The sequence below is a fragment of the Ciona intestinalis genome, chromosome 12, assembly GCF_000224145.3.
Source record: "Ciona intestinalis chromosome 12, KH, whole genome shotgun sequence".
In the NCBI taxonomy this organism is placed as follows: domain Eukaryota; kingdom Metazoa; phylum Chordata; class Ascidiacea; order Phlebobranchia; family Cionidae; genus Ciona; species Ciona intestinalis.
The window spans coordinates 328,330-351,523 of NC_020177.2; the positions used below are offsets into that span (position 1 = coordinate 328,330).

At 35.2% G+C, this 23,194-nt stretch overlaps 4 protein-coding genes across 4 annotated transcripts in view; all 4 read left to right on the forward strand.

The window, feature by feature from the left end:
* The first annotated feature begins 635 nt into the window (after positions 1–635).
* Positions 636–2,087, forward strand: LOC100178608 (DNA-directed RNA polymerases I and III subunit RPAC1-like). The gene has a single exon (XM_002120065.5). It carries the CDS (start codon positions 727–729, stop codon positions 1,762–1,764), a length of 1,038 nt encoding a protein of 345 aa, XP_002120101.1. The 5' UTR covers positions 636–726; the 3' UTR covers positions 1,765–2,087.
* LOC100178658 (E3 UFM1-protein ligase 1) lies at positions 1,888–10,753 on the forward strand. Its single transcript, XM_002122205.4, has 18 exons — positions 1,888–2,209; positions 2,493–2,638; positions 3,124–3,250; positions 3,537–3,651; positions 4,020–4,115; positions 4,623–4,716; positions 5,013–5,159; positions 5,432–5,607; positions 5,915–6,103; positions 6,413–6,512; positions 6,992–7,120; positions 7,547–7,709; positions 7,971–8,185; positions 8,504–8,634; positions 9,147–9,319; positions 9,586–9,685; positions 9,888–9,968; positions 10,319–10,753. The coding sequence occupies exons 1-18, from the start codon at positions 2,136–2,138 to the stop codon at positions 10,487–10,489; spliced, it is 2,427 nt and encodes an 808-aa protein (XP_002122241.1). The 5' UTR covers positions 1,888–2,135; the 3' UTR covers positions 10,490–10,753.
* A 2,259-nt stretch (positions 10,754–13,012) lies between these two features.
* On the forward strand, positions 13,013–15,291 carry LOC778698 (homeobox protein MSH-B). Its single transcript, XM_002121178.4, has 3 exons — positions 13,013–13,495; positions 13,711–13,901; positions 14,808–15,291. Exons 1-3 carry the CDS (start codon positions 13,069–13,071, stop codon positions 15,063–15,065), a joined length of 876 nt encoding a protein of 291 aa, XP_002121214.1. The 5' UTR covers positions 13,013–13,068; the 3' UTR covers positions 15,066–15,291.
* A 268-nt stretch (positions 15,292–15,559) lies between these two features.
* Positions 15,560–23,194, forward strand: part of LOC101242066 (zinc metalloproteinase-disintegrin-like batroxstatin-3) — a 12,516-nt gene continuing 4,881 nt past the window's right edge. The window contains exons 1-12 of the mRNA XM_026837185.1: positions 15,560–16,084; positions 16,175–16,242; positions 16,680–16,811; positions 16,978–17,063; positions 17,607–17,773; positions 18,084–18,157; positions 18,371–18,529; positions 18,864–19,040; positions 19,472–19,605; positions 20,097–20,276; positions 20,946–21,111; positions 21,632–21,746. Coding sequence (XP_026692986.1) covers positions 16,003–16,084; positions 16,175–16,242; positions 16,680–16,811; positions 16,978–17,063; positions 17,607–17,773; positions 18,084–18,157; positions 18,371–18,529; positions 18,864–19,040; positions 19,472–19,605; positions 20,097–20,276; positions 20,946–21,111; positions 21,632–21,746 — 1,540 coding nt within the window. The 5' untranslated portion in view covers positions 15,560–16,002. The remainder of the gene's footprint in view (positions 16,085–16,174; positions 16,243–16,679; positions 16,812–16,977; positions 17,064–17,606; positions 17,774–18,083; positions 18,158–18,370; positions 18,530–18,863; positions 19,041–19,471; positions 19,606–20,096; positions 20,277–20,945; positions 21,112–21,631; positions 21,747–23,194) is intronic.

Genomic DNA, 23,194 nt, shown 5'->3' on the forward strand with positions numbered 1-23,194 from the left:
TATAACGCTAGAGTAGCAAACTTTAATTGTAGTCTACATATAGTATTCGAAACAAATACGCCATTGACTATGACGTAACAACGACCAATTAACGACGTAACAGTCGGTACATAGAAGCGAAACCAATCTCACGATGAAGAAACTACCGGTACTTTACCCGTTGCAACATATGTCTTCCACTCCACATCTCAGCTTCTACTTTATTTGGAAAACATACAACAATTTTCGTTTTTTTTTTTTGCTGCGAATGCGATAACAAAGAACGTGGCAAGATGGGGTAAAATGGAACATGCTTTTATTCTCTTTTCTCCAGCTTTTGTTAGTAAACAGAGATTATTTACAGAATTAAGTAACTGTAGTCCCGAGAATCTAAAAAATATATCGCAAATTAAATATGTGCTAACAAATATTAACAAAAAATACATACTGCGACTGCTGTCATACACTTTATTACTTTCGCTGTGTTGTTTGTTTTACTACCTCGCTCTCTTGTTGCGTAATCATGCGTGTCTTTCCGTAAATAAATTCCATTCCGTATTTACGGATTATGATTCATCTTTAATTATTTATGGTTTACTAAAAGAAAGCATGATGTTGTTTAATTAGTTGAACTTTAACAGTATTTGTGTCTTGGTTATACTTTTTATTCCGCACACTTATGATTAGTTGTGAACAAAATATAAACTGAATACAAATTGTACAGGTTAACTAGATTCAGATATAGCTATGGATATTATAAAAGACATAAGGTCGAATATTCGTCTAAACGAACATGGCATTGCAAACACACACACGACAACTTATCCACGATCTTACGCTGGTTTCAACGATGCATGGGATTTTCAAAAATTCGCCGACAATTTTTGCATCAATGTAATCGAACTCGGTCCAGATTCCATGCAGTTTGACATGCTTGGTGTTGATGCGGCAATCGCCAATGCGTTCCGTCGAATACTGATTGCCGAAGTCCCAACAATGGCTATTGAGAAAGTATATATTTACAACAATACAACGGTGATACAAGATGAAGTGCTCGCCCATAGGTTAGGTCTTATACCACTGACTGCAGACGCAAAACTATTTGAATATCGGCAAGGTGATGACGCTGATGGGACACCTGAAGACACTCTGGAATTTGAATTGAATATAAAATGCACGAAAAACTTGTCAGCGCCCAAAGATACAACAGATTTAGATGTATTGTATAAACACCATAAGGTTTATTCTAAAGATATTAAATGGATTCCTCTGGGCAATCAGAAGGACTTGCTTACAGTAAAGCCAGTTTATGATGATATTCTTGTTGCTAAATTAAGGCCAGGTCACATTCTTGATGTAAAACTACACGCAGTAAAAGGTGTGGGCCAAGATCACGCCAAGTTTTCACCGGTTGCGACCGCTTCATATCGCCTGCTCCCACAAATCAGACTTCTTGATCAAATCCTTAACTCAGATGCGGAAGATCTCCAAAGATGTTTTGCTCCCGGAGTGATTGAGGTTTATCGGAATAAAAATGGTGATCAAGAAGCTAGAGTGGTTGATGCTAGAAAAGATACTTGCAGTCGGGAAGTGTTGAGACATCCTCACTTAAAAGATAGAGTAGAACTGAGCAAAGTACGCGATCATTTCATTTATTCAATTGAATCTTCTGTCGCTATTACTCCAAATGAACTGATGTGCCGAGCCATTAAAATCATGATGGGAAAATGTAGAACTCTGCTGCAAGAACTTGAAAAGAGTGAACAGGACTTGGATAATGCATAACTTTTTATGAAGCTGCATAACACTTTTAGAAAACAGCAATATTTAAAAGAAAATTCTGAATTTGGAGATTGAATTCAAAATTGGTATAATTTAGATAAATTGTAAAATAAATGCACAGAACAGTTATTGATAATTACTATTAACTATTACCCTAATAAGTGCTGATACATTTGCTGGAAAATTCGTGCCAAATAAGTTATGTGCAACGTGTGCTTTTTCAAATTTTGTGCTAGATGATGCACTATTAACAAAATCTGTGCTCAATTATGTTCTGTTCATCACGATGATGTTTCACCAACAATCATAAACAACTTTCCTTCTAGGTGTTTCTTGGCATAACTTGTTAGGGGTTATACAACATTACAGGCAGTATGGCTGATTGGAAAGACATTGAACAGTTGCAAGCTGAGTTCAAGACGGCACAACTTTCATCTGCTGCACAAAAGTGGGTAGTTGTTTTTATATTAATCGTTGTGTGTGGGCGTCTTTTGTATGATATCCATGTTTAATGCGTTGAACCAAATACCTTGTTTTAATAAACTTTGTGCATGCATAATTTATTAAAAATGAAATGTCGGAGTGAAAAGAATGCTTGTATTATATCAAATATATGTATATAACTCTTAGATTCTGTTTGCATGCAATATTGTTCTTGTGAGGTATGAAATATGTTTAGGTCACACATGCTACAGAGCCGCATTTATTTTATTGTAACACTTCTTATCCAGGTTATCTGAAAGAAATTGTATTGAAATTCTTAACAAACTGCAAGAAATGAAACTTCTTGATGTTCTGCATTCAGTTGACGGCAAAGAATATTTAACGCCAACACATCTTGCTAAGGAAATACGGGATGAGCTTTACATGCAAGGAGGTTTGTGTTGTTTTGTTTTTTTTCAACGTTGGTGTTATTTCATCACTTTTTTGAACCCTGGATGGAAAAACAAAACTGTGTAGTTGATTTGTTGAGAGCGTACTACTCTGGTTTAAAGTTTTTGGGCGCTATTATTTTATTGTAATTGTATGCTAACACAAAAAGTTATGTTAAATGTTTTGGAAATTCTGAATCTGTTAGATTTGTTGCTTCCCCTATTACAATGGTTCACAAAGCTATTTGCCTGTTTTTGTATAAGTTAAATCCTGCTTACTGTAAAATGTTGAACATTATTTTCAGTGTAGGAAAATGTGTAAACTGTGAAAAACTATTGGTAAGGTACGAGTGTGCAAATATTTTGAATCAGGTTTAGTTTTTTAAAAATTGTCCCTTATTGTCCATGCAATGCATAAATTTTCATGGGGGTTGCCCACCCACCCTGCCACCCCAGGTTTGTCGCCTACTTATGTATCCTTAATCAACAGGTCGTATTAACTTGGTTGATCTGCAACAAGCTCTAAATGTGGATTTCTCTCACGTTGAAGCTAAATCAAACGAACTTGTCAAATCGGATCGTAACTTGCAGCTTATTTATGGACAGATGATTGACAGGTGAAAACTTATGTGACTTAACATTGAGTGCGCTTGAAGCTAAAGCTCGGCAAATATCCCTAAAGGAAAAGACAGCAGTTTTTTACGCTCAATATTAAGCAATGTTTTATTAAAAACCATGTGTTCTGTATTATTTTGATTAGCAGCGCTTACTGAACAGGAATGTATTCTCCAAGCCTTTCTCCTTGATGTCGCCATAAGTGCTCGGCGAGCCCAAAGTTTTATCACTTCAGCCCTAACATATGTATATATAGCCTACTAAACAAACCCCCCCTCCCTACTTCAGCACTTACTTGGATCGATTGGCTGAAGAAATAAACGAAAATCTTCAATCTACCGGTCAACTCACCATTGCTGAACTCAGTAAACAATATGACGTCCCTGGAGATTTTCTTATCCCGGTATTTCAATTATACTTGCTAACTTGTAACAATTGTGATAATGAGCCAACTCTAGGTCAATCGTAGATTTCATGGTGTGCTTCACTTTAGGACCTCACCCATATAGAATAGAATTTGCATATACAATGTTGGGGTAATGGACCAACTCTGGTCTAAATCCCAGGCCCCATGGCATGCCTCACTGTAGAACCTCACCCATATAGAATAGAATGTGCATATACAATGTTGGGGTAATGGACCAACTCTGGCCTAAATCCCAGGTTCCATGACATGCCTCACTGTAGAACCTCACCCATATAGAATAGGACAAAACTTTATACTTTTTTATTTCATATTTCGTATAAATCTGTGTTTAAATTAAAATATAGGAGTTGATTTCAAGAATTGGGAAACAAATTGATGGAAAATTGGACGAAATCAACAGAAATGCTATTTTTACCGAAGCATACATTGCAAAACATAAGGTATATAAAGTGTTGTTGTCAAAATAAATCGAAAACAGCTGTTTTGGAAAGTTTGTTCTTGAAACAACAAATTAATATCCTGGATTTCAAGTTAAGTTTTGATCCCTTGATAAAGTAAACTTAATACGACATTAAAAAAATGTTGGTACAAAATAGATTTACTGAAAGAGCTGTATTAGGTTAACAGGCGTTATTTCAATGAAATTCAACCATATGTATCTGGTCTGGTTGTATTTTGGCATTTTACTTCTATGCACTTAATCTTAAAATAACCAGTAACTTGCTTGTATTATAGTGACGTCCCATAGGTTTGTAACATTGTGAACTAAACACGTTTTTACTGCCGTGCATACTATAAGTTTGATAAACCTCCCAATTTAAAAGATTTTAAGTTTGAATTAAGATTACAAACAAATAAACTGCCTCCAAGTGTTTAATGTTAATAATATTCTGTTTATCTTCATAATAATTAGTTCCTGTTCATCAATAACAGATCTGTTCCAACAGGCTCGCATACGTGGTGTATTGAGCGCCGTTACACGTCCGATACAGCTTTATCCACTCAGCCACGACCATGGATTATCTATGCAACTTTTGTTCTGTGAGTTTAAGATTAACTACTGGTTTATTGTTTATTTAGATTTTGTTTTTTTTTCATTGGATTTTTATAAAAGATTTTGGTAGTTGGGTACGAGGTGAATGAAACAAAACACCTACATTAAAGCGACTGTCGTTGCCCTGCCACATGAAGATAAATAGGTTACATATGTGATAACTTGTAAACGGGCACAAAGTGTATAAAACAAAACACCCGCATTAAAGCAACCGTTGTTTTTGTTCCACACTGCTGTACAAAGCTGTGTTCAAATTTATTCATGAAATATGTTCCCCCAACAGCTATAGTTGAAGAATTGATCAAAGAGGGGAGGATCAAAGGACAAATCGCTGGTGGCCGTTCCGAAAAGTCAATGTTTTTGCCAGAAATTCACACTCAGACACAAAACCAGTGGATTGACAACTTCTATGCACAGAACAACTACATTGGTACGGAATCTTAAATTTTTTATTTATTAATGTGTTTATATTTATATATATACCAATACCATTATTTGATATATATATATTTAATACTTGTGTTTTCTCAGTACTTTAGGGTATTAGTTATCCCATATTGTTGGGAGTAATGCATCCGGAAAGTTTGATTGAAATGCAACACACCAACAGTATTGTGATTTCTTATTCAAGTTGTTTTTGTTGATATCTGCTGTGTTTCCATTTTCCGAATGTTATTTTTAAATTTCCCAATTTTTCTTCAGAATTCGATGCCGTCTCGAGACTTGGTATTTCTGACCCCAAGTCTTATGTGCGTCGTCGACTCACAACAAACCCCCCGTTGTTCCTCAAGTCCGTGTGTGTCGGCCAATCTATTGTTGACCAAATAATGGCAACTGTTGATGAAACAATCGCTAATGGAGACTGGGTTGATATGATGGTAAAATGTTTAGATGTTTAATGAACCAATGTGTTTTACTGTATTGCTGTCTCATTTTAAAACACTCAGAATTTATTTAAATCAGATAAAAAAGATTAAAAAAATATAAATTAATAAAAAATAGGACTCAGATTTTCATTTTAACTTCATTCATTATTTTTTTGTTTTCTTGTAGCTTGGCAAAATTGTCTTAAAAATATAATAACTGAAATTTAAAAAAGGCAAAATTTATAAGAAGAAAATTTTTATAAGAGTTAAAAAAGAATGTATATAAATATAAATATATTAAACTTTTTTTAAAACTTAGAATTTTCTTCCGACATCGTTCCTCGATGAGGATTGCAATCAACTTCTCCACCACGTGATGCGGGAGAGGAAGAAGATCAAATCCTCCGTGCCCGGGATCATATTTGCCAACAGTATCGTCGCAAACGAAGCTTTTGTGAATTCATGTCTCAAATATTTCGACGGTATGATGAGAGAAAAAGCAGAAAAGGTAAAAAAAGATATTCCAGCGTTCCAGGACCAGCATTTTGTCTTGCTATGTGACGAGACACTTAACGGCAAAACCCTGATGATGTTAAATAATCACAAAACAAAAATGCTGCAGATTTCTTTTAAACATACAACACCTATGATGACAACAACTGAACAACATACCATATTCGTATATTTAAATTTTATGTTTTAGAAATTTTGTTTAGGTTTTAGAAAGTTTAATAAAATAGTTGTCTTTATAAGACTAGAATATCTAATGTTAAAATATATTCTTATTATTCTTGCATAAAATATAATGTTTTCTCAGGATGTGAAAAAATCTTCAGTGTTTGCTCTTACTGAAGAAGAAAGGAAAGAATATTTACATCAGACCACGGGAGATCCGAAAAAGAAAAGCGAAAAAAAAGGTTTGTTTTTAACTAGAATAGTCCCATTTCCTTAGTGGTTACAGTCGTGAAATTGGAGGATACCAGGTTCAAAGCTGGTTGCTGCCACCATTGTGGCACTCTCTTCTTTGGCAGTTTAATTTATTTGATTTGCAAATCTCTCTTGTGGTAACTCGCAAATGGGCACAAAATTAATGAAACCGAACACCTGTGTTATAACGACTGTCTTTGCCCCGTCATGCGAGGATAAATAAGTTACATACGTGGTAACTTGTAAGCGGGCACGAGTTGTATGAAACAGAACACCCGTGTTATAGCGACTGTCGTTGCCCCGCCATGCGAGGATAAATAAGTTACATACGTGGTAACTTGCGAATGGGCACGAGGTGTATGAAACCAAACACCCGTGTTATAACGACTGTCATTGCCCTGCCACGCAAAAATAAATAAATTAGATTCTTTTATCTGTCACATCAGATATTAATCTCTTAGTTTTTCAGATGATCGAAGAAAAAAGGCCACAGAAGGTTCTGGTAGCGTAAAACAAGGGTTTGAGGGAGCTAGTGGATCGGGGAAAGGAGCTCGTGAGGTGAAAACGAAAGGAAAGGACAAGAAACGTTTAAAGTGGAGTAAGTTTGATGTTGGGTAATAAGTGGCAAACTCAAACCTAAAAACCTGGAATCAATTATGATATGTTACGTGAATAATCTGGATATTCATAGAAATATAATAATTGATGATAACTCACTAATTAAGTGTAACAAACATGGGTATATGACCTAAACTACACCCTGGTTTTCCAAAAGATTGGTGCCTATGTGCATGTAACATAGTAGGGTGGGGGAAGACACACTTTTAGCACATAATATCCAAATATTCTGATCGTGTTTTAAACAATTAACAACGGTCCATGGGAGCTGTGTAGATATGGTTTCATAATTTTTTAATGATCTTGGTTTACTACCTATAATGGGACAAGAAAATAGATTAAAAAGGTGTCCCATCTTCCCCCACCCTACCATACATATATAATGCTTATGTTTATGATGTCATAGAGAAAGAGCATGAGACGCAGACGGAGACGAAACCATCCAAGCCCTCGTCGTCTCAGGATGATCTTCCTTTCATGGATGTTGGAGAGATCACTGATGTCCTCCACAATCGGATCAGAGATTGTCCTCCAGATTTTTTACAGGAGCTAAGTGAGAGGATTCACAGGTGATTTCTTGTAGGATAAAAACGACAAAATTTAGATGTTCACTAATTTTTTCGTCTAAAAAATAACCAATTAAAAAAATACAAAATTTGGTTTAAAATAAAGTTTTTTTCAGCAAAAGCATATTTCTACTTCAATTTTGAATAAAAAATTGGTTGTATATGTTGCTAAAATTGTAACATGCTTGTCAAGTTTCAAGTAAGTTTTCACTCCTAATGTCGTGCTAAATTAAAGTTTTTTTTACAAACATATTTTTCCTACAGGCCATTACATACATCATATCAAGCTGTTGTGAAGTCAGTTTTCCAAATTTCTGCTCAACAATCGAAAGAAGCTGGAGAGAGTGGGCAGGACGCATCTGCAGGTGGTTGTGCGGAGAAGAAATCTCTCGCGAAATCTCGAAAGCAAAGTATTGAAGAGATCAGCACAATGTGGGCGAACACACGACTGTTCATGGAAGCTATCAAGTTGTTCGAAGGTTTGTTTGTTTGGTATTTGTGATTATTTCTCAATGCTGTGGTATTCATGTACCATGTGTGGTGGTTTATACACAATGTGACTGCTTACCAGTTACCATGTATGTAGCTTTGTGGGTGATTGTTTACCACTGGGTTGGAGCAATTGCCGTTAAGTATATTGCCCAAGGACACATACGCCTACAATGATGGCAACTTCAATAGTAGCGTTAGATTACAACAAAACTAAACAAATTCATCTGATACAATATAATTTAGAATTTTACCAACAATATTTTCACCAAATTGACCCATCATCTTATTTAAATGAAACATTACAGGTGATACAGCGGTACAACTTGAGAAACATTTGTTGAAAACGATTTGTCTTGAGATCACCAACTCCATTTTTGCTTTGGTGGCGATTGAGTCGGTGTCTGGCGCAGATGCTAACACTGAGATGACAGCAAACGTGAGAATTAATTCTCTATATGGTGTTGGGGGTTGTATAGTAGTTGTTAATGTTTTATTGGAGCAAGAGGTCTTGTTATTTAGTGTGACCTTGGATAACCTTTAGTCAGTTTTCAATAGTGACGATAAGGTCTTGCTGCTCTTGGTTAAGTTTACAAATTGCTGGCTTAAATTTGTGGCTTTAAGTTTTTGGCTTTGAAATTGTTGGCTTTATAATTGCAACTTTAGATTGTCAGATTATATTTGCTGCTTATACGTGGCTTTGAAACGGTTCCTTTGATTGCTAACCTTGAATTTGTAACTTAGATGTTGCATTTTAATTCACAGCATAATGTTTTTCATAGTTGTCAACACAGGGAATCTCATTGATTAATGTTGTGATTGACTGATTGGTTCTATTCTGTAATATAAACAAACCAGCAGGGTAAAAGACATTAAAAACTGGACTAAAGCATAATTGTTACCGACACCTGTAGAAGCAATTTTACCACAAAACATCTCAACCCATGACAGGTTCGTATAAAAATGCTCTCGTTGTTCCCGGACGAGCTCAAACCTTCGCTCACCCGTCTTAATTCAAGCGTGACGGGTAAGGATCTCCATGAATTCACTGAAGCGTTACAAGAAGCCACCAGTCCGAAAACTTGCGACATTTTTCTGCGATCAGCTGATAAGAAAAAAGATCGGTAAGATGGAATCTTTTTTTGAGTCTTAAACTTTGACAAACAGAAGATCCTCCGGATCTGCCTGCAGCATGTCACTACAATGTACAAAGATTATTGAAGTAACTGTATTTGTTTCATTTTATACGAACCCCCATGCCCACGTTAAAAAACAAAAGGTTTTTTAAAGTTTAGGAATCTATTTTTTTTATTAGAACAAACCCTAACATTTTTTTTTTTTAAGAAAAAGGTGTAAGAAAGTTTAATCTCAAATATTCAATTGACCACAGGCAAGTAATGCATGGCCACAAGATGTCTCTGTTAAAACAGTTGGAAAATGAAAGTAATGGAGCAATGGCGCTTCACCTGGCTGTCACTATTGTGTTTCAGGTATTTAGTGTAGTTGGGTTTACATGAAACTTATTTTGTCTCTTTGATTTTGTTATACGGTAACAAAAATATTCCTTCTTAAAATGAGTGTAACATATTGATTGTTTCTTTATAGTCATTATAACGAACGATAAGTCTCCACACACCGGGTCAAGTGCACAGTTTCCCACATTTTATAATAACTTTATTCTTTATACCACAGTCAGTCACAGGTTGCATGATCCACACTCCAGGAAAATGCGTTCCAGAAGTTCTTGGGAAGATTCAACCATTGGTTGATAAGGTAAAAAGTGATAACCCTCTTTTGTTGTTTGCCATTTTATGATCATAGGCGCCAAACTTGGGGTGGCAGGGTGGGCAGGCCAACCCTGAAAGCCCACATTAATCAGTATTTCACAAAAAAACATATATATAAATATGGAAGTTATATCGATTTCAATTCATAACCAATTGCCTATAATGTTTATTTTACTAGCATTGAATTGTCACTATAATGTATTGAAATCTGGTTTAAAATGTTTAACGACTACCAGAAAGTTTCAGTATGAAAAATATAAAAAAATAATTAAATAAAAATGTTTTCAGTAAATGAAATTTCAGGTAGGAGTTAATTAATATTATTAATATTTTCAGGATGTGCATCGAACACTAAACCGCTACCAAGACCTCGTCATGAAAGAAATGATAACTCGAAAATCTTCTACACCGGATAATGACCACTTGGCTGAGCTACAGAGTGATTTAATCAACGACTTACCTGTTATTCAAACAATCGCTGCAACTACAAAGAAACAAACCACCTAATGTGTTTAATCATTTGTGAATGGCAAAGGGACAAGTTTTAATGTCGTTTTATTAAAGTTTAGACCTTTATGCTTGTGGTGTTATTAGCTTAAAAAAGCGACTGAGATTTTGTATAATGATTCATATTGTATTCGAATTATATTGTTTGTACCGGATTAATGTTGGTGGGAAGATGGTGCCTTTCTGGTATAATAGGAGTTCGGTACGACTTTCGTTGTGTGCAATACATTTTGAGTGACAAGAAATATAATTAATTACAGTTGGTGTTTTCGAGTTGTTTATGCTTTGAACGGAATGACGTGTTATATAAAATTTCCGTTCCGCGAAATACAAAACATGGGTAAAAATTTGGATAAAACATCGACAAAAGATGAACAAAACATGGGCAAAAAATGGACTACTACCAAATGGGACGCGAAAAGAACATGAAAACATGTCGCATATTACCTCATCTTACCATACGTTCTTTTAATTGTTGACGCGTTCGCAGCGAAATTATTGAACAGTAGGGTGGGGGAAGATGAGACACCTTTGGCAGATGACATCTAAATATTCCAATCGTGTTTTGAACAATTACCAACGGTCTATGCCTATGGGAGTTGTGTAGATACGGGTTTATAATTCTATGAATGTTCTTTATTTACTACCAAATAGAACAAGAAAATAGAATTAAAAGGTGTTCCATTTTCCCCCACCCTACTACAGTAGAAGCTGAGATATGGAGTGGAAGACATATGTTGCAACGGGTAAAGTACCGGTAGTTCCTTCATCGTGAGATTGGTTTCGCTTTTATGTACCGATTGTTACGTCGTTAATTGGTCGTTGTTACGTCATAGTTAAACAGGAAGTACGGCGTGATTGTAAAACCTGTTGCTCTTCGAATACTAAACATAGACTACAATTAAAGTTTGCGTTATACTACTAGCATGTAAAAATTAAAATATCCGAGATTTGTACGTTCTTGTGAAAAATACACTAGTTTTGCGAGTTGCAAAATATTGCACAAAAATTAAAAGACGGGATGTAATGTTTAAAGAACACTCTTATTATGTTATGTCTTTTGATTATAAGCTACCGTAATCGAAAAATAAAACTTATTATATGGGTGGGGGAAGACGGAACACCTTTAGCACATAATATGAAAAATCTTGATCGTGTTTTAAACAATTAACAACGGTCTATATGAGTCGTGAGGATACGGTTTTATAATACTTTAAATGTTCTTTTTTTTACCACCAAATAGGACAAGAAAATAGAATGAAAAGGTGTCCCATCTTCCCCCACCCTATACTATATGTATGTTATGTCACAGCAGAATTTATAAATTTTGTATTCCTACATAACTTGCGTTCGCTTCATATAATCCTTAAAGCGAATTCTAAATATATAAAGATTTAGACACAACTTTAACCCCTATTTTATACAATGTATCAATTACGACGTGACGCCAACGTTAATCTACAAAGCGACGAAATGTGTGGAGACTTTAGTTGCTGTTGCTGCGACAATTGTTATATCAAGTACCTGTGAGCAGCAACTGAGTCCCGAATAATATTCCCCAATTCAAACAGCGATCGACCACCAATTACCAGCGACGCGGAGGCTAGACTGTGGAGCGTGTTGCAAATCGAGTCGGTGTCTACTGCAGTAGACAAGCAATGCTTAGACGAGAAGTCCTTGGAATTATAGTGAACTTATTACTTCGTCGGGACGGATTATAATATTTAACAAAGGGCACGCGATCGTAAAATTCTGACGCTGAAGAGTTATAACGGTCAAGCTGTTTATTTAATACACCAAGTCAAAATGTTAACACGCGTATATTTTTCTGTGTAGAACATAAACCTAATATTACAAGCAAGTAGATCGTTTAGCTAAAAAATGTTTTAATATTATTTCGTAAAATTAGTTTTTTATCTAATTTGAACGAACTTTATTTTTCCATACAAAAACTTTTCTTGTGTAAAGTACAAGTATAAAATAGTGGGAGAAGATGGGACACCTTTTTATTCTATTTTCTCGTTCCATTTGGTTGTTAACAAAGAACATTCAAATAATTGTAAAACAGTATCCTCATGACTCCCAAAGACCGTTGTTTTATATAATGTTCTAAAGGTGTCCCATCTTCCCCGTCAGTAATATATATTAGCTACTATGGAATTCTACTTTGCGTGGTATTTTTTTTTAAAACATATATTTATACATTCATTTTTTATATTCCAAAAAATCTTGTTAACCATTAAAGTAAAATCTTGAACGTAAGACACAAGTACAAGACAATGCGTTCGGGTTATCATTGTAGTCATGTACTTGTACAACTTTACAACACTTTTATCTTTGCCGTGCCACCCTCTCCGTCGCCGCCTAATCGCCGCCTGTAGTTTTGTCACCGAGTTGTCATTGTTTCTACTCAAAGTAGAAGGAATGGAGCACGCGCCACAGCGGCGCTCTGCCTTCCCGTCAAGAGTATTGTCATTTGCCTTTTTCTTGCGCGCTGCACCTTTATAAGTAAAACGTCAAGACTGCTACAGGTATTCAAATCAATCGTTACAGCTTGCAGGTAACAAGACAACAGAAAAATGACGTTAAACTTTTCTATCGATGTTATTCTTGGCAAGACATCTTTAGATAAAAAAAGTTCCTCCAATGCTAGAACTCAAGCAGGTCAGGTTAAAGCGACAAGGAACAATTACACAGTCCAGTGGAGAACTTGTAAGCAGGAACCAACAGAACGAAGATTTGATAAGAGTCGATCCGAACACACAGAACCGCAGTATCCATACAACACGTTTCATTTACAACATAACCGAAGATTTGACATCTGCGCCACGAAACCGTACCAACCTATCCTACAGAACCAAGCTTACCACAACCTACAGGGACCATTACGTCTTGGTGATAATTCATCAAGTACATCTTGCGGTGCTTTCCCACTGGATGGTTCCTCATCAGATGATAGCGATACTGACGTCAGGAATCGTCTCAACGATTCTTCTGAAATATCAAGTATGTTTTAAAAATATATTTTATTAGGCTACATGTGTGGTAACTCGTAATAGGCGAGCACGAGGTGTATGAAACAAAACACCCGTGTTATTGCGACTTTCGTTGCCCCGCCATGCGAGGATAAATGAGTTACATTCATTTCTTCAATCTTTATGAAATAGAGGTATCATATTATATTATATTGTGCCAACCTTTAACCTAAACTCCCAACACAGCTGGTGAAAAGAGCGATCGTTTAAACTCCTCCCTCCCAACCTCTGACACATCTCCACAATCCTCGAAATCATCCTCCGCCCGCATTGGACGTCGTCTCTTCACAGGTTTCCAGATCCTTGAGCTCGACAAAGCATTTTCCATAAAGCCGTATCTCACACGATCCGAGAGAGCACTACTCGCGCAAAAAGTGGTAAGAATTTTTAATGGGAATATTTAAGTAAGAATAAACATTATAGTAGGGTGGAAGAAGATGGGACACCTTTAGCACATAATATCTCAATATCCCGATCGTGTTTTAAACAATTAACAACCGTCAATGGAAGACGTGAGGCTACGGTTTTGTAATTCTTTGAATGTTCTTTGTTTGCTGCCAAATGGAACGAGAAAAAAAAAGGGAAATGTGTCCCATCTTCCCCCACCCTATTATATGAATTTATTTATCTCTGTCATTTATTTATTCAATCATGCATTCATATCTCCTGCTGTTGCACCGATTATTTTAAAATAACGGAGATAGAAAGCGATATCAGTGGTTACAATAAAGTTATATCGACGAAATATAAATCGGTTAAAAATCGTTGTTACGCTTTGTGTTCCTTTACAAAAATAATGATATTCCAACGTGCATGTATTAATGTTGAAAATTCGCGGGTGTAAACGCAATTACGAGCTATAAAAGGTTTCTTTATTGCCGCGGTGGGTTCATAATGTTGACTAATTAGTGTCGGTGGTCGAACTGATGTCTCTACGCGACTGCACGGTTCATTTTATTCTTTGGACGCAATTGGCGGTCGGTGCCATCAAAGCACATGCGTGTTGTAGTTACGACCGGTAAAAGCCGGACTTTAGCAATGCAAGTGTGAAATGCCTTCTATATACACAATGTATAATCTTGTAAATTTTACACAAAAGACGTTTTGAACAAATAATTAGACTATTTAAACTGTTGTGTGGTATTTTTTTACTTGCTAAACTTTTTAGATAAGTAACACACAAAAATGTATTCAAACCATTAGAATATTGACTGCGAAAACCACATTATTTACCTTTCGTTTCAACATTAAAACTAGAAATTTACAAATTATTTTCCTTTCAGAATCTTACAGAATGTCAAATCAAAACCTGGTTTCAAAACCGAAGAACGAAAGAAAAACGTCGCGGTCACGAGACGGACGATGATGACGTAGCGACTAGTGACGTCATCACTAGTAAACCGTACTTCCCCAAATGCACAAGAATACCTGGGCACGGCGTGCAGGTCCGACCTACGTTTGGTCCACCCGATAAGCATTTGCAGGCCGCTATTTTCGATTATTTAAGAAGAAGATCTCATGAAGAAATTTCGGTCAAATAAGTTTCTGTTGCACCGGCGATGTTTAGTGTGCTGACTAATAAAAGCCGCAAATTTAAAGCCACAAATTGAAATGCCGGAAATTCGAAACGGACAAATATTAATAGTTACGAATTTTCGGCTTTAGATTTGCAATCTTGCATCTTGTTATAAAATCGTTATTTTTCTTTTTTATTCTTTTATTAATCTTACCTTTCTTTAAAATAAACAAACAAAAGAAGTTAGGCTATATCACGTGTTTATGGAACTTCTTGAAGAATTCAGCAAATGTCATCTTGCAACCTGTATGGTGTAAAACGGATTGGTTAATGCAAAATGGCGATAGCGTAAAGATTATACTGATTATGACAACTTATCCTCGCGTGGTGGGAACTTAAAGTTTGTAAGCGGGAATGAGGTGTATGAAACACAAGAACAACTGTTCGACGTCTATGAAGAATCTATGGACCATTTACGTGCTCAATAATACCCGTGTTATAACGACTGTCATTTTAATATTTGAATCCATGAGATGGTCAAATTGGTTGCGTTTATTCATACGAGTTGTAGCAGGGGTGTCAAAGTTATAATAAACACAGATGTTATATATATGTGCGATACCTCATATCTTGCGAATGCTAAGAGATACACGCATTATGGCTGAGTGGCGAGTGGGGGACAATTTTGGTTTGGATTTTGACTAAAGTGCATAGTGGTGAAAGTGTCGTTAAGAGTTTTTCTAACACACCACCGTAAGGAGTAGCTTCGGCGATAATTTAAGCGAAAGATATCCTCAGCCATGTTGGTAACGTGAACTATTAAGCAGTATCGTTTAAAAAGTGCGTGTTTATGTTAAAATTGGTTAGATACGATTGATTTAATTAATCAGATCAGCTTCCCGTGGAAGTATTACTAACCATTTGTTATTATTGGCAAATACTGCCGTTCAGTCTACGGTTTAATGTACCGACATATACACACAACTGTTAGACATATGGGAGCGCTTGGTATTGTTTCAATATTATGTTTAATATGCTTGTTCGGTAAGTAACTTAATTTATTTATCTCCTTGAATACGATAGCGAATATTTAATTAATTAAACTAAGAAATAAACAAATTTCTATTTTTAAAGAAAAGTCTGGAGCGAAAAATTTCCACAACTGGGAGTTTCCCGATAGGGAAGTTATTGAACTACCAGCGGTAACATTACAGTTTCTGTTATCTATTTTTACTTGTTATTGTTTTTACATATTAAACACTTTCGTTGCGCAATATTGGCTTTTACTCGCTTACTGGTAACTACAAGTTTTTTGAAATCAGTGTTAAAAAAATTGTGACATAATAATTCCTAGTTAGAGGCATTATAAAATGGCTCTCATCTTGAGTCATTTCAGACCTGCTTAATAAAGTACTGGTTAAAACGATACTGGTTTGAAGCTCGACACTGTTACCAATCTACCATTTTGTAGTCGTTTTTTGGACAAGAAAGTATAACAGTGATGGCTTCAACACACTGGTCCCTGTTGTATAGGCTATACATTTTGCAGCACAGATGTACTACCACATAAATAAATAAATGTCTATAATAAATTGTTCATTACAAACACCCAATAAATAACATGAACGATATTATGCAGTTGAATAAACAAAGAAAGTTGGAAGAAAAGATTTCGTTTAATTTGAACGATAAAACTTTCTGGTTGATTTTAAAGAGAAATTCTGGTGTTGTTTCACACGATGTTATATCTGCAATATCTTATGATAATAAGGTTGGCTAGATCTTTAATTTGATCAACAAAAATAAATGCTTGGTTTATAAATTTAAGGTTTCCAAACCAAAAATTGTTAAGCCTCAAAAACGTTTTGGTCACAAATAAAAATTTTGGTTTAAAAATAAAAACTAACATTGTTGACTTTTATTTATTTTACATCAAGGGGAACTTGTCCCACTGCTTGTACCACGGGTATGTGGAAGGTTATAAGAAGAGTTTGGTTGCTTTGAACTTGTGTGGTGGATACAGGTATGTAAAGTGGTGAATATTTTGGTGTGGTGAATGAATAAAACGACGAATAAAACAATTTATTTATCTTGTGCGACGGGACAACGACAGTCAATATAACAAAGGTGTTGTGTTTCATACACCTCGTGCCAGCTTTAAGAGGGAAAAATATGATATGGTATAACTAAAGAGAATCAGTTGTTTCATTAGATTTGCAGCTTTTTTTGAATTTTTTAGATATCTAACAAATTAAAATTTATGCAAATAAATGAATAAGACAAAAAAGCAATTAATGTAACCGTGTAGTTCTTAAGTACAGATAAAAACATTTGATTTCAGTAGCTTTGCCATACTTGTGCATGTTGCAAATTACATAAAATTAAAGAAGTAGGACTTAAGTTTCAGCAGTGAAATCTACATTTCATGTTTTTAGAATATTCATGATTTACTTTTTATGAAATTTATTCATTATATGGAAAATTTATAGTAAATACAAGATGATTTTTTTTGTTAAATGTTCTGAATTTTTTGCACTGATTTTCAAAGCTTCATTTTCTCTAAAAGCGGACTCATCCACTTTAACAACATCTCCTTGAGCATCGAACCCCTTAACCACACACCCTCCAGCGGTCAACACATTATTGAGAGATTGGACAAACTAGAACCTTTGGTGGAAATGTGCTCAGCAATTAAAATAGATGAAATAATTCAAAAGACTAAAACTGTAAAAGGTAAAAACACGTGACTGTTTGCGAGAGTGCGCCCCTTAAGTAAAAAACAATTAAAGTTTATAAGAGCGATGCATGAAAAGTATCTTCATGAGATTTGACATATTTTGATAAGCAAAAATAAGATGTGCAGGTTGTGTATGTTTTTGCAAATGAGGTTAAACCATTAAAAAAATTTAGAAAATAGTTTACTATATAATTTTATGCTTGCAAAACTTATCCCTTTATGAATTCACCTTCTTAAAGTAAGTTTTCCACTGGTTTACAATTTAAGGTATAGAATTAAATAATTTCATTTTCTTGATTATTCCAGGTGGCAGAGTAAAGAGAAATGTTCTAACTGAAACAAAGTTTATTGAATTGTTGCTCATTGCTGATAATAGTGAAGTAAGTTGTTGTGACATAATCTACAAGTCGGTATAATTTTAATTTTTGTTCGGTATTTATTATAGTTTCCAAAGTTGTAAAAATGAGTATTACCCAGGGTTTTACTTATTTACCCCCGTGTGGTGGGGCAAGGACGGCTTTTTTTTATATACCGCTTATTAGTTATTCTATTTGTGAGTTTGTTGATCTCATTTATATTTTCTATTTATTAAGTTTCAAAGCATCGGGTCAATCGCTGCAATCCATTCTCGCTTTTCAACTTTCACCAACATCGTTGATTTGTTGTTTCGACCTTTGAACTTCCGAGTCGTGCTGAGTCATGTGGAAATTTGGAATCAACAGAACTTGATAAATGTTGTGGCTAGCAACGAGGTAGAATCACCTAATAATCTCGAATGGCAGAAAAAAACTCAGTAATAACCAAAGTATCCATTGTGTCCATTGTCCTGCTTACGTGCATCCAAGTAACAACTTCATGAAGCACGGCTAAATTTTCCCACAAAGTTGCAAAATTGAACTCAATAGTAAGCATGAGGTTTATGAAGCAGCTTTGTATAATTCACAAAAGAAAGTCTGCTTTGAGTTACTCTGATATAAACGAACGAATACGTGATTATTTACTACTATTATTAGAAATTTATTAAAAAGGTATTTAGTTTTTTTTAAGTGTTTTAAAGGGAATATTACAAGTAATTTTCTGCCCTAGATGACATTGAATTCATTACGTACATACCGTGATACACAACTTGCTGTAGGACTTGCAAACAATGTTTGGAAACTGACCGATACCGCCATGCTTATCACACATAGCAGGGGCTTAACTGGTATTGGGATTGCTTTTGTATCTGGAATGTGTAGAAGTACTTCTGTAACACTAACTCATGTAAGTTGTGTAGTACATGCTGCTTGTGCATTTAATTAAATTATGTTAGTATGAGTAATGACCCGCCGTTGACCTGCACGATAACACAGTGTGCAATGGATTCGAAGCTCGATGCTGCCACCAAGGCAGAAGTACAGGTCCTTGGGCAAAACACTTAACGGCATTTGCTCCAACCCAGTGGTCACTAATGGGTTGGCCTAATTGTCAGCCATACACTATAAAATATATAAAAAATAACGTTCCTTAAAAATAACCCCACACAAAGTTACATATGTACGAACTCGTAAGCGGCACAAGGTATATAAAACAAAACATTCATGTTATAAAGACTATTGTTTCATTACAGCATAAGAATAAATAGTAACATTCTCCAATTTATTCATTCAAACAAGCTATAACAATAATGACCATTCAACCAATATTTTGTTCAGGATTTCAGAAATTCAACCGCCTTAGTAGCGATGGTGATGGCGCATGAACTTGGTCATAACCTTGGTATGGAGCATGACACAGATAGTTGTGCGTGTAGCCAACCAAGTTGCATCATGGATACTTTTGCAAACGGGTAAGGTCACTAATACAGGAGTTATCAATTGTTTATCCTTGCTTGTCCGCAACTGAGTTATAACACAAGTGTTTTATTGAGCGTCGCATGCAGTTGTATTGTAAACCTCATGTCTACTTTGAAGTAAAACTTTGTGTGTAATATTATAATACTGCCATTATTTTAATAAAGCCACTGTAACTACTAATAGTAATTAGAAAACTACACTACAAGCACAAAATATAAAAAGTAGAAAACATGCACAAAAAAACAGTAGGAAACGTTTACACGCCCATTTTGGGTTAGAAGTATAATTCTGTACCATCTAATTTTTTAATGAAGTATTAAATTAAACTAAATATTTACAGTTGAGATTGAACCAGTTGAAACTACCATTGAAACTAATAACTATTATAAAGTTATTAGTTTTCTAATAACATTCTAATAGTTATTAGAAAACTACACTACAAGCACAAAATTCTGATTAACTTTTCAATAATTTCTTTAAACAGCGGCACAGATTGGACGAATTGTAGTCGACAACAACTTGATGCTTTCCTTCAGTTCCATGATCCTGGTTGTTTGTTGAATGTTCCCAACCCATCAAATATATTCACAACCCCTGTGTGCGGGAATGGGTTGGTAGAAGCTGGGGAACAATGTGATTGTGGCTTCCCTGGGTCATGCAATACGTGAGTATTTATCACTTTAAATACGAGAACTGAATCAAGTTAATTGAAGTAAAGAAGAGAAGGCGATAAGCAATAAACATCACTAAAAATGCGATACAGTGAAACCATTAAATAAAATGTATTGAATAAAATGTTCTATTTTACATGGGGTGAGGAACTTGAAGAGTTAGCAATATGTGATCTCTTTATATTCCTTGTGTTCACTTACCGGTATGCAACATTATAGGGTATTGATTTTTGTGTATGGCTGACAATTTCAGCTACACATTAAATGAATGAATGAATGTAACTTTCTTTATCCTCGCGTGGCCGGAAAACGACAGTCGTTATAACACAGGTGTTCATACACCTTGCGCCAGCTTACGAGTTACCATGTATGTTACTTTGTGGGTGTTTGTTATTTTTTGGGGGGTATTTTTTATTTAGTTATCAATGAGTTGTAGTAAAAACCATACATTTCCGAGGAAGAGACATGCTGATTGTAGAAGTAGCATTCAGCTAAACAAACATTTTAAAAGTTTTGTTTGCTGCTCATTTAAATATACACTGCTGTTATATCCTTAAAAACTTAAATGAAAGATCTCCTAAAAAAGAAAGTTACATTTCTTCAGATTATGTTGCATCGCAGAGTAAATATATCATAAAGTTGATTGTTTTCTTTCCATGCAGATTATGTTGCAATGCAGCAACATGCATGTTGTGGCCGTCAGCTCAATGTAATAAAGGACTCTGTTGTTACAACAACTGCACCTTTGTCCACAGTGGAACCATATGTCGTAACTCAAGTCATGCAGATTGTGATCTGCCAGAGTATTGTTCTGGCATATCCAATCAGGTGTGGCAGTCTTTTATAATCTGTTAATATTAATGCTACACAAATATAGGCAAAATGTAATAGTGACTAATTTCATATGCCAGTACCTCGCAATCGGCCATGTAGTGTGTCAGACTTAATAGTAGTTTGTATCCACCGCTGAATCAATAATATTGCTGGTTGGGTTAAGTGACTTTGTTTAGACCCAAACTTATACTTAAGCGCTAGCGCAGGATGCTATATCCAGTATATCGGCTGTTATAATAGAGACCAAATGGTTCGCAATATGATTTATTTCGTTCCATTTATTGTTATCTGATAAGTGTTGACATTGATTAATTGGAAGTATTAAGATTGTGTAATGTCAACTTACGACAGCAGAACAATGTTGGAATATTTATTTGTTAATAATAATTGCATATTGAGAATTAGTTAAAAATATCTAGGAAAATGTGATACTGACCAATGTTACATGCCAGTTGCTCATAAACAAGCGGGCGTGTGGTGTATCAGAGTTATTCATATCTTTATACTTGCTCAGTGTCCAGGAGATTTCTTCCGAAAAGACAGTTTACCTTGTAATAATGGAACAGGGGTATGCGTGTCCGGGTTGTGCCTGGATCGTTCTACACAATGCCAGGAATACTGGGGACCATGTAAGTACTTGATTCACAAACTTATTATAAACTATTGCTGTGGCAAAGTTAGATTGCCATATTCTCACTTTAAGTTACAAGGCTTAAATATTAATTCTGCTAACATTATCCTTATTATTGGACAATACATTTTCTCCACCACAGTAGTGACTACTAGGTTGTCTCATTTCGGCAAACATACACATCAAAAAAACAAACAAAATGCTTAATGTCTAGATTTAACTTTACAATACAAGAGGCAACTTGGTCCTTTATATTATAACAGCGAGCAGAAACGGCGCAAGTATTTGTTACCTCGTCAATACTCAAGGAGAACGATACGCTCACTGTGGATACACACCACCAAGCACATATGCTCAATGCAATTTGACGTAAACACTTTACTCATATATTGCATGAAAACTTTATATTTTATATTAAACAAACTTTATGAAATGTCTTTGTTTCTGTTTGTATAGAAACATTTTTTTTAGCTTTTCTGTTTATTAATCTCATAGTATGTTTCACATTTCTCTGTTTATTTTTTATTTTAAACATTGCATTTTATGCACTCAACACGTTGTGGGTTTTATGATGGATAAGACCTGAACATAACGTCAAAATGACGTAACAGTAAAATTTAATTGCCAGAAAAGCTTTATCAGAGAAAACATCTGTGTTTGTAGTAATAGAAATTTAGTTACATTGAAACTGCTTCAAACTTGTATTTCAGGGACAGAGAATGTGGTTTGTTGCATTGTATGTCGAATGCCACAACTGCAACGCTGTCCGGCGTATCTGGACTTTCGTTTCGCTTTGTTGTGGCTGGTGAAGCCTGTCGGTCCATCACGATAACATCACCAGACACCAGCGATGTTGGTTTTGTTCGCAATGGAATGTCTTGTGGAACAAACAAGGTATTTAGATGTGAAACATTTTGGTTGCAGTTGCCCTGCTTTTTAACTGAAACTTTTCACACACCTTTTATCCATAGCAGGTTTTAACAACTTTTGTTTTGCTGTTAATTCCAACCCAGTGGTGATTAATCAGTTGTCTAAAATATTAAGATATAGAAAAAACAATCTTTTTTTAACATTATTTTTTGGCTGATTATTTGAATAACCGGTATAAGGTGCAACTACTGTTAATTGTCGTGCGATATACACGCCAGAGTGGCAGCAAAAACTTCAACAGGTTTTCTTTACACACTAATTTAAATGTGTGGTTGTATCTGTCTGGGCTGGAAAAAAGTAAAGTGTGTCTTTGTGAAGTGCTACTTCCCTAGGAGTAGCAATGTATATTAAAGTTGTTCATCAGAGGGAATTTAATTATTAATTCAAGATACAAAAAAAACAAAAAAAAGAATAAATAATCACCTACAAAGTAACATACACTGTCGTTTTCCGGCCACGTGAGGATAAAGTAGGTTACATATAAGATAATAAAGTGTTTTTTTTGTGTTGTTGGAG

Coding starts and splice junctions, on each gene's coding strand:
- LOC100178658 (XM_002122205.4), top strand. CDS start 2,136: ATGGCTGATTGGAAAGACATTGAACAGTTGCAAGCTGAGTTCAAGACG. Junction 4,116..4,622: donor CATACATTGCAAAACATAAG/GTATATAAAGTG, acceptor CTGTTCCAACAG/GCTCGCATACGTGGTGTATT. Junction 9,320..9,585: donor GCTGATAAGAAAAAAGATCG/GTAAGATGGAAT, acceptor AATTGACCACAG/GCAAGTAATGCATGGCCACA.
- LOC778698 (XM_002121178.4), top strand. CDS start 13,069: ATGACGTTAAACTTTTCTATCGATGTTATTCTTGGCAAGACATCTTTA. Junction 13,496..13,710: donor CGATTCTTCTGAAATATCAA/GTATGTTTTAAA, acceptor CTCCCAACACAG/CTGGTGAAAAGAGCGATCGT. Junction 13,902..14,807: donor CACTACTCGCGCAAAAAGTG/GTAAGAATTTTT, acceptor TTTTCCTTTCAG/AATCTTACAGAATGTCAAAT.
- LOC100178608 (XM_002120065.5), top strand. CDS start 727: ATGGATATTATAAAAGACATAAGGTCGAATATTCGTCTAAACGAACAT.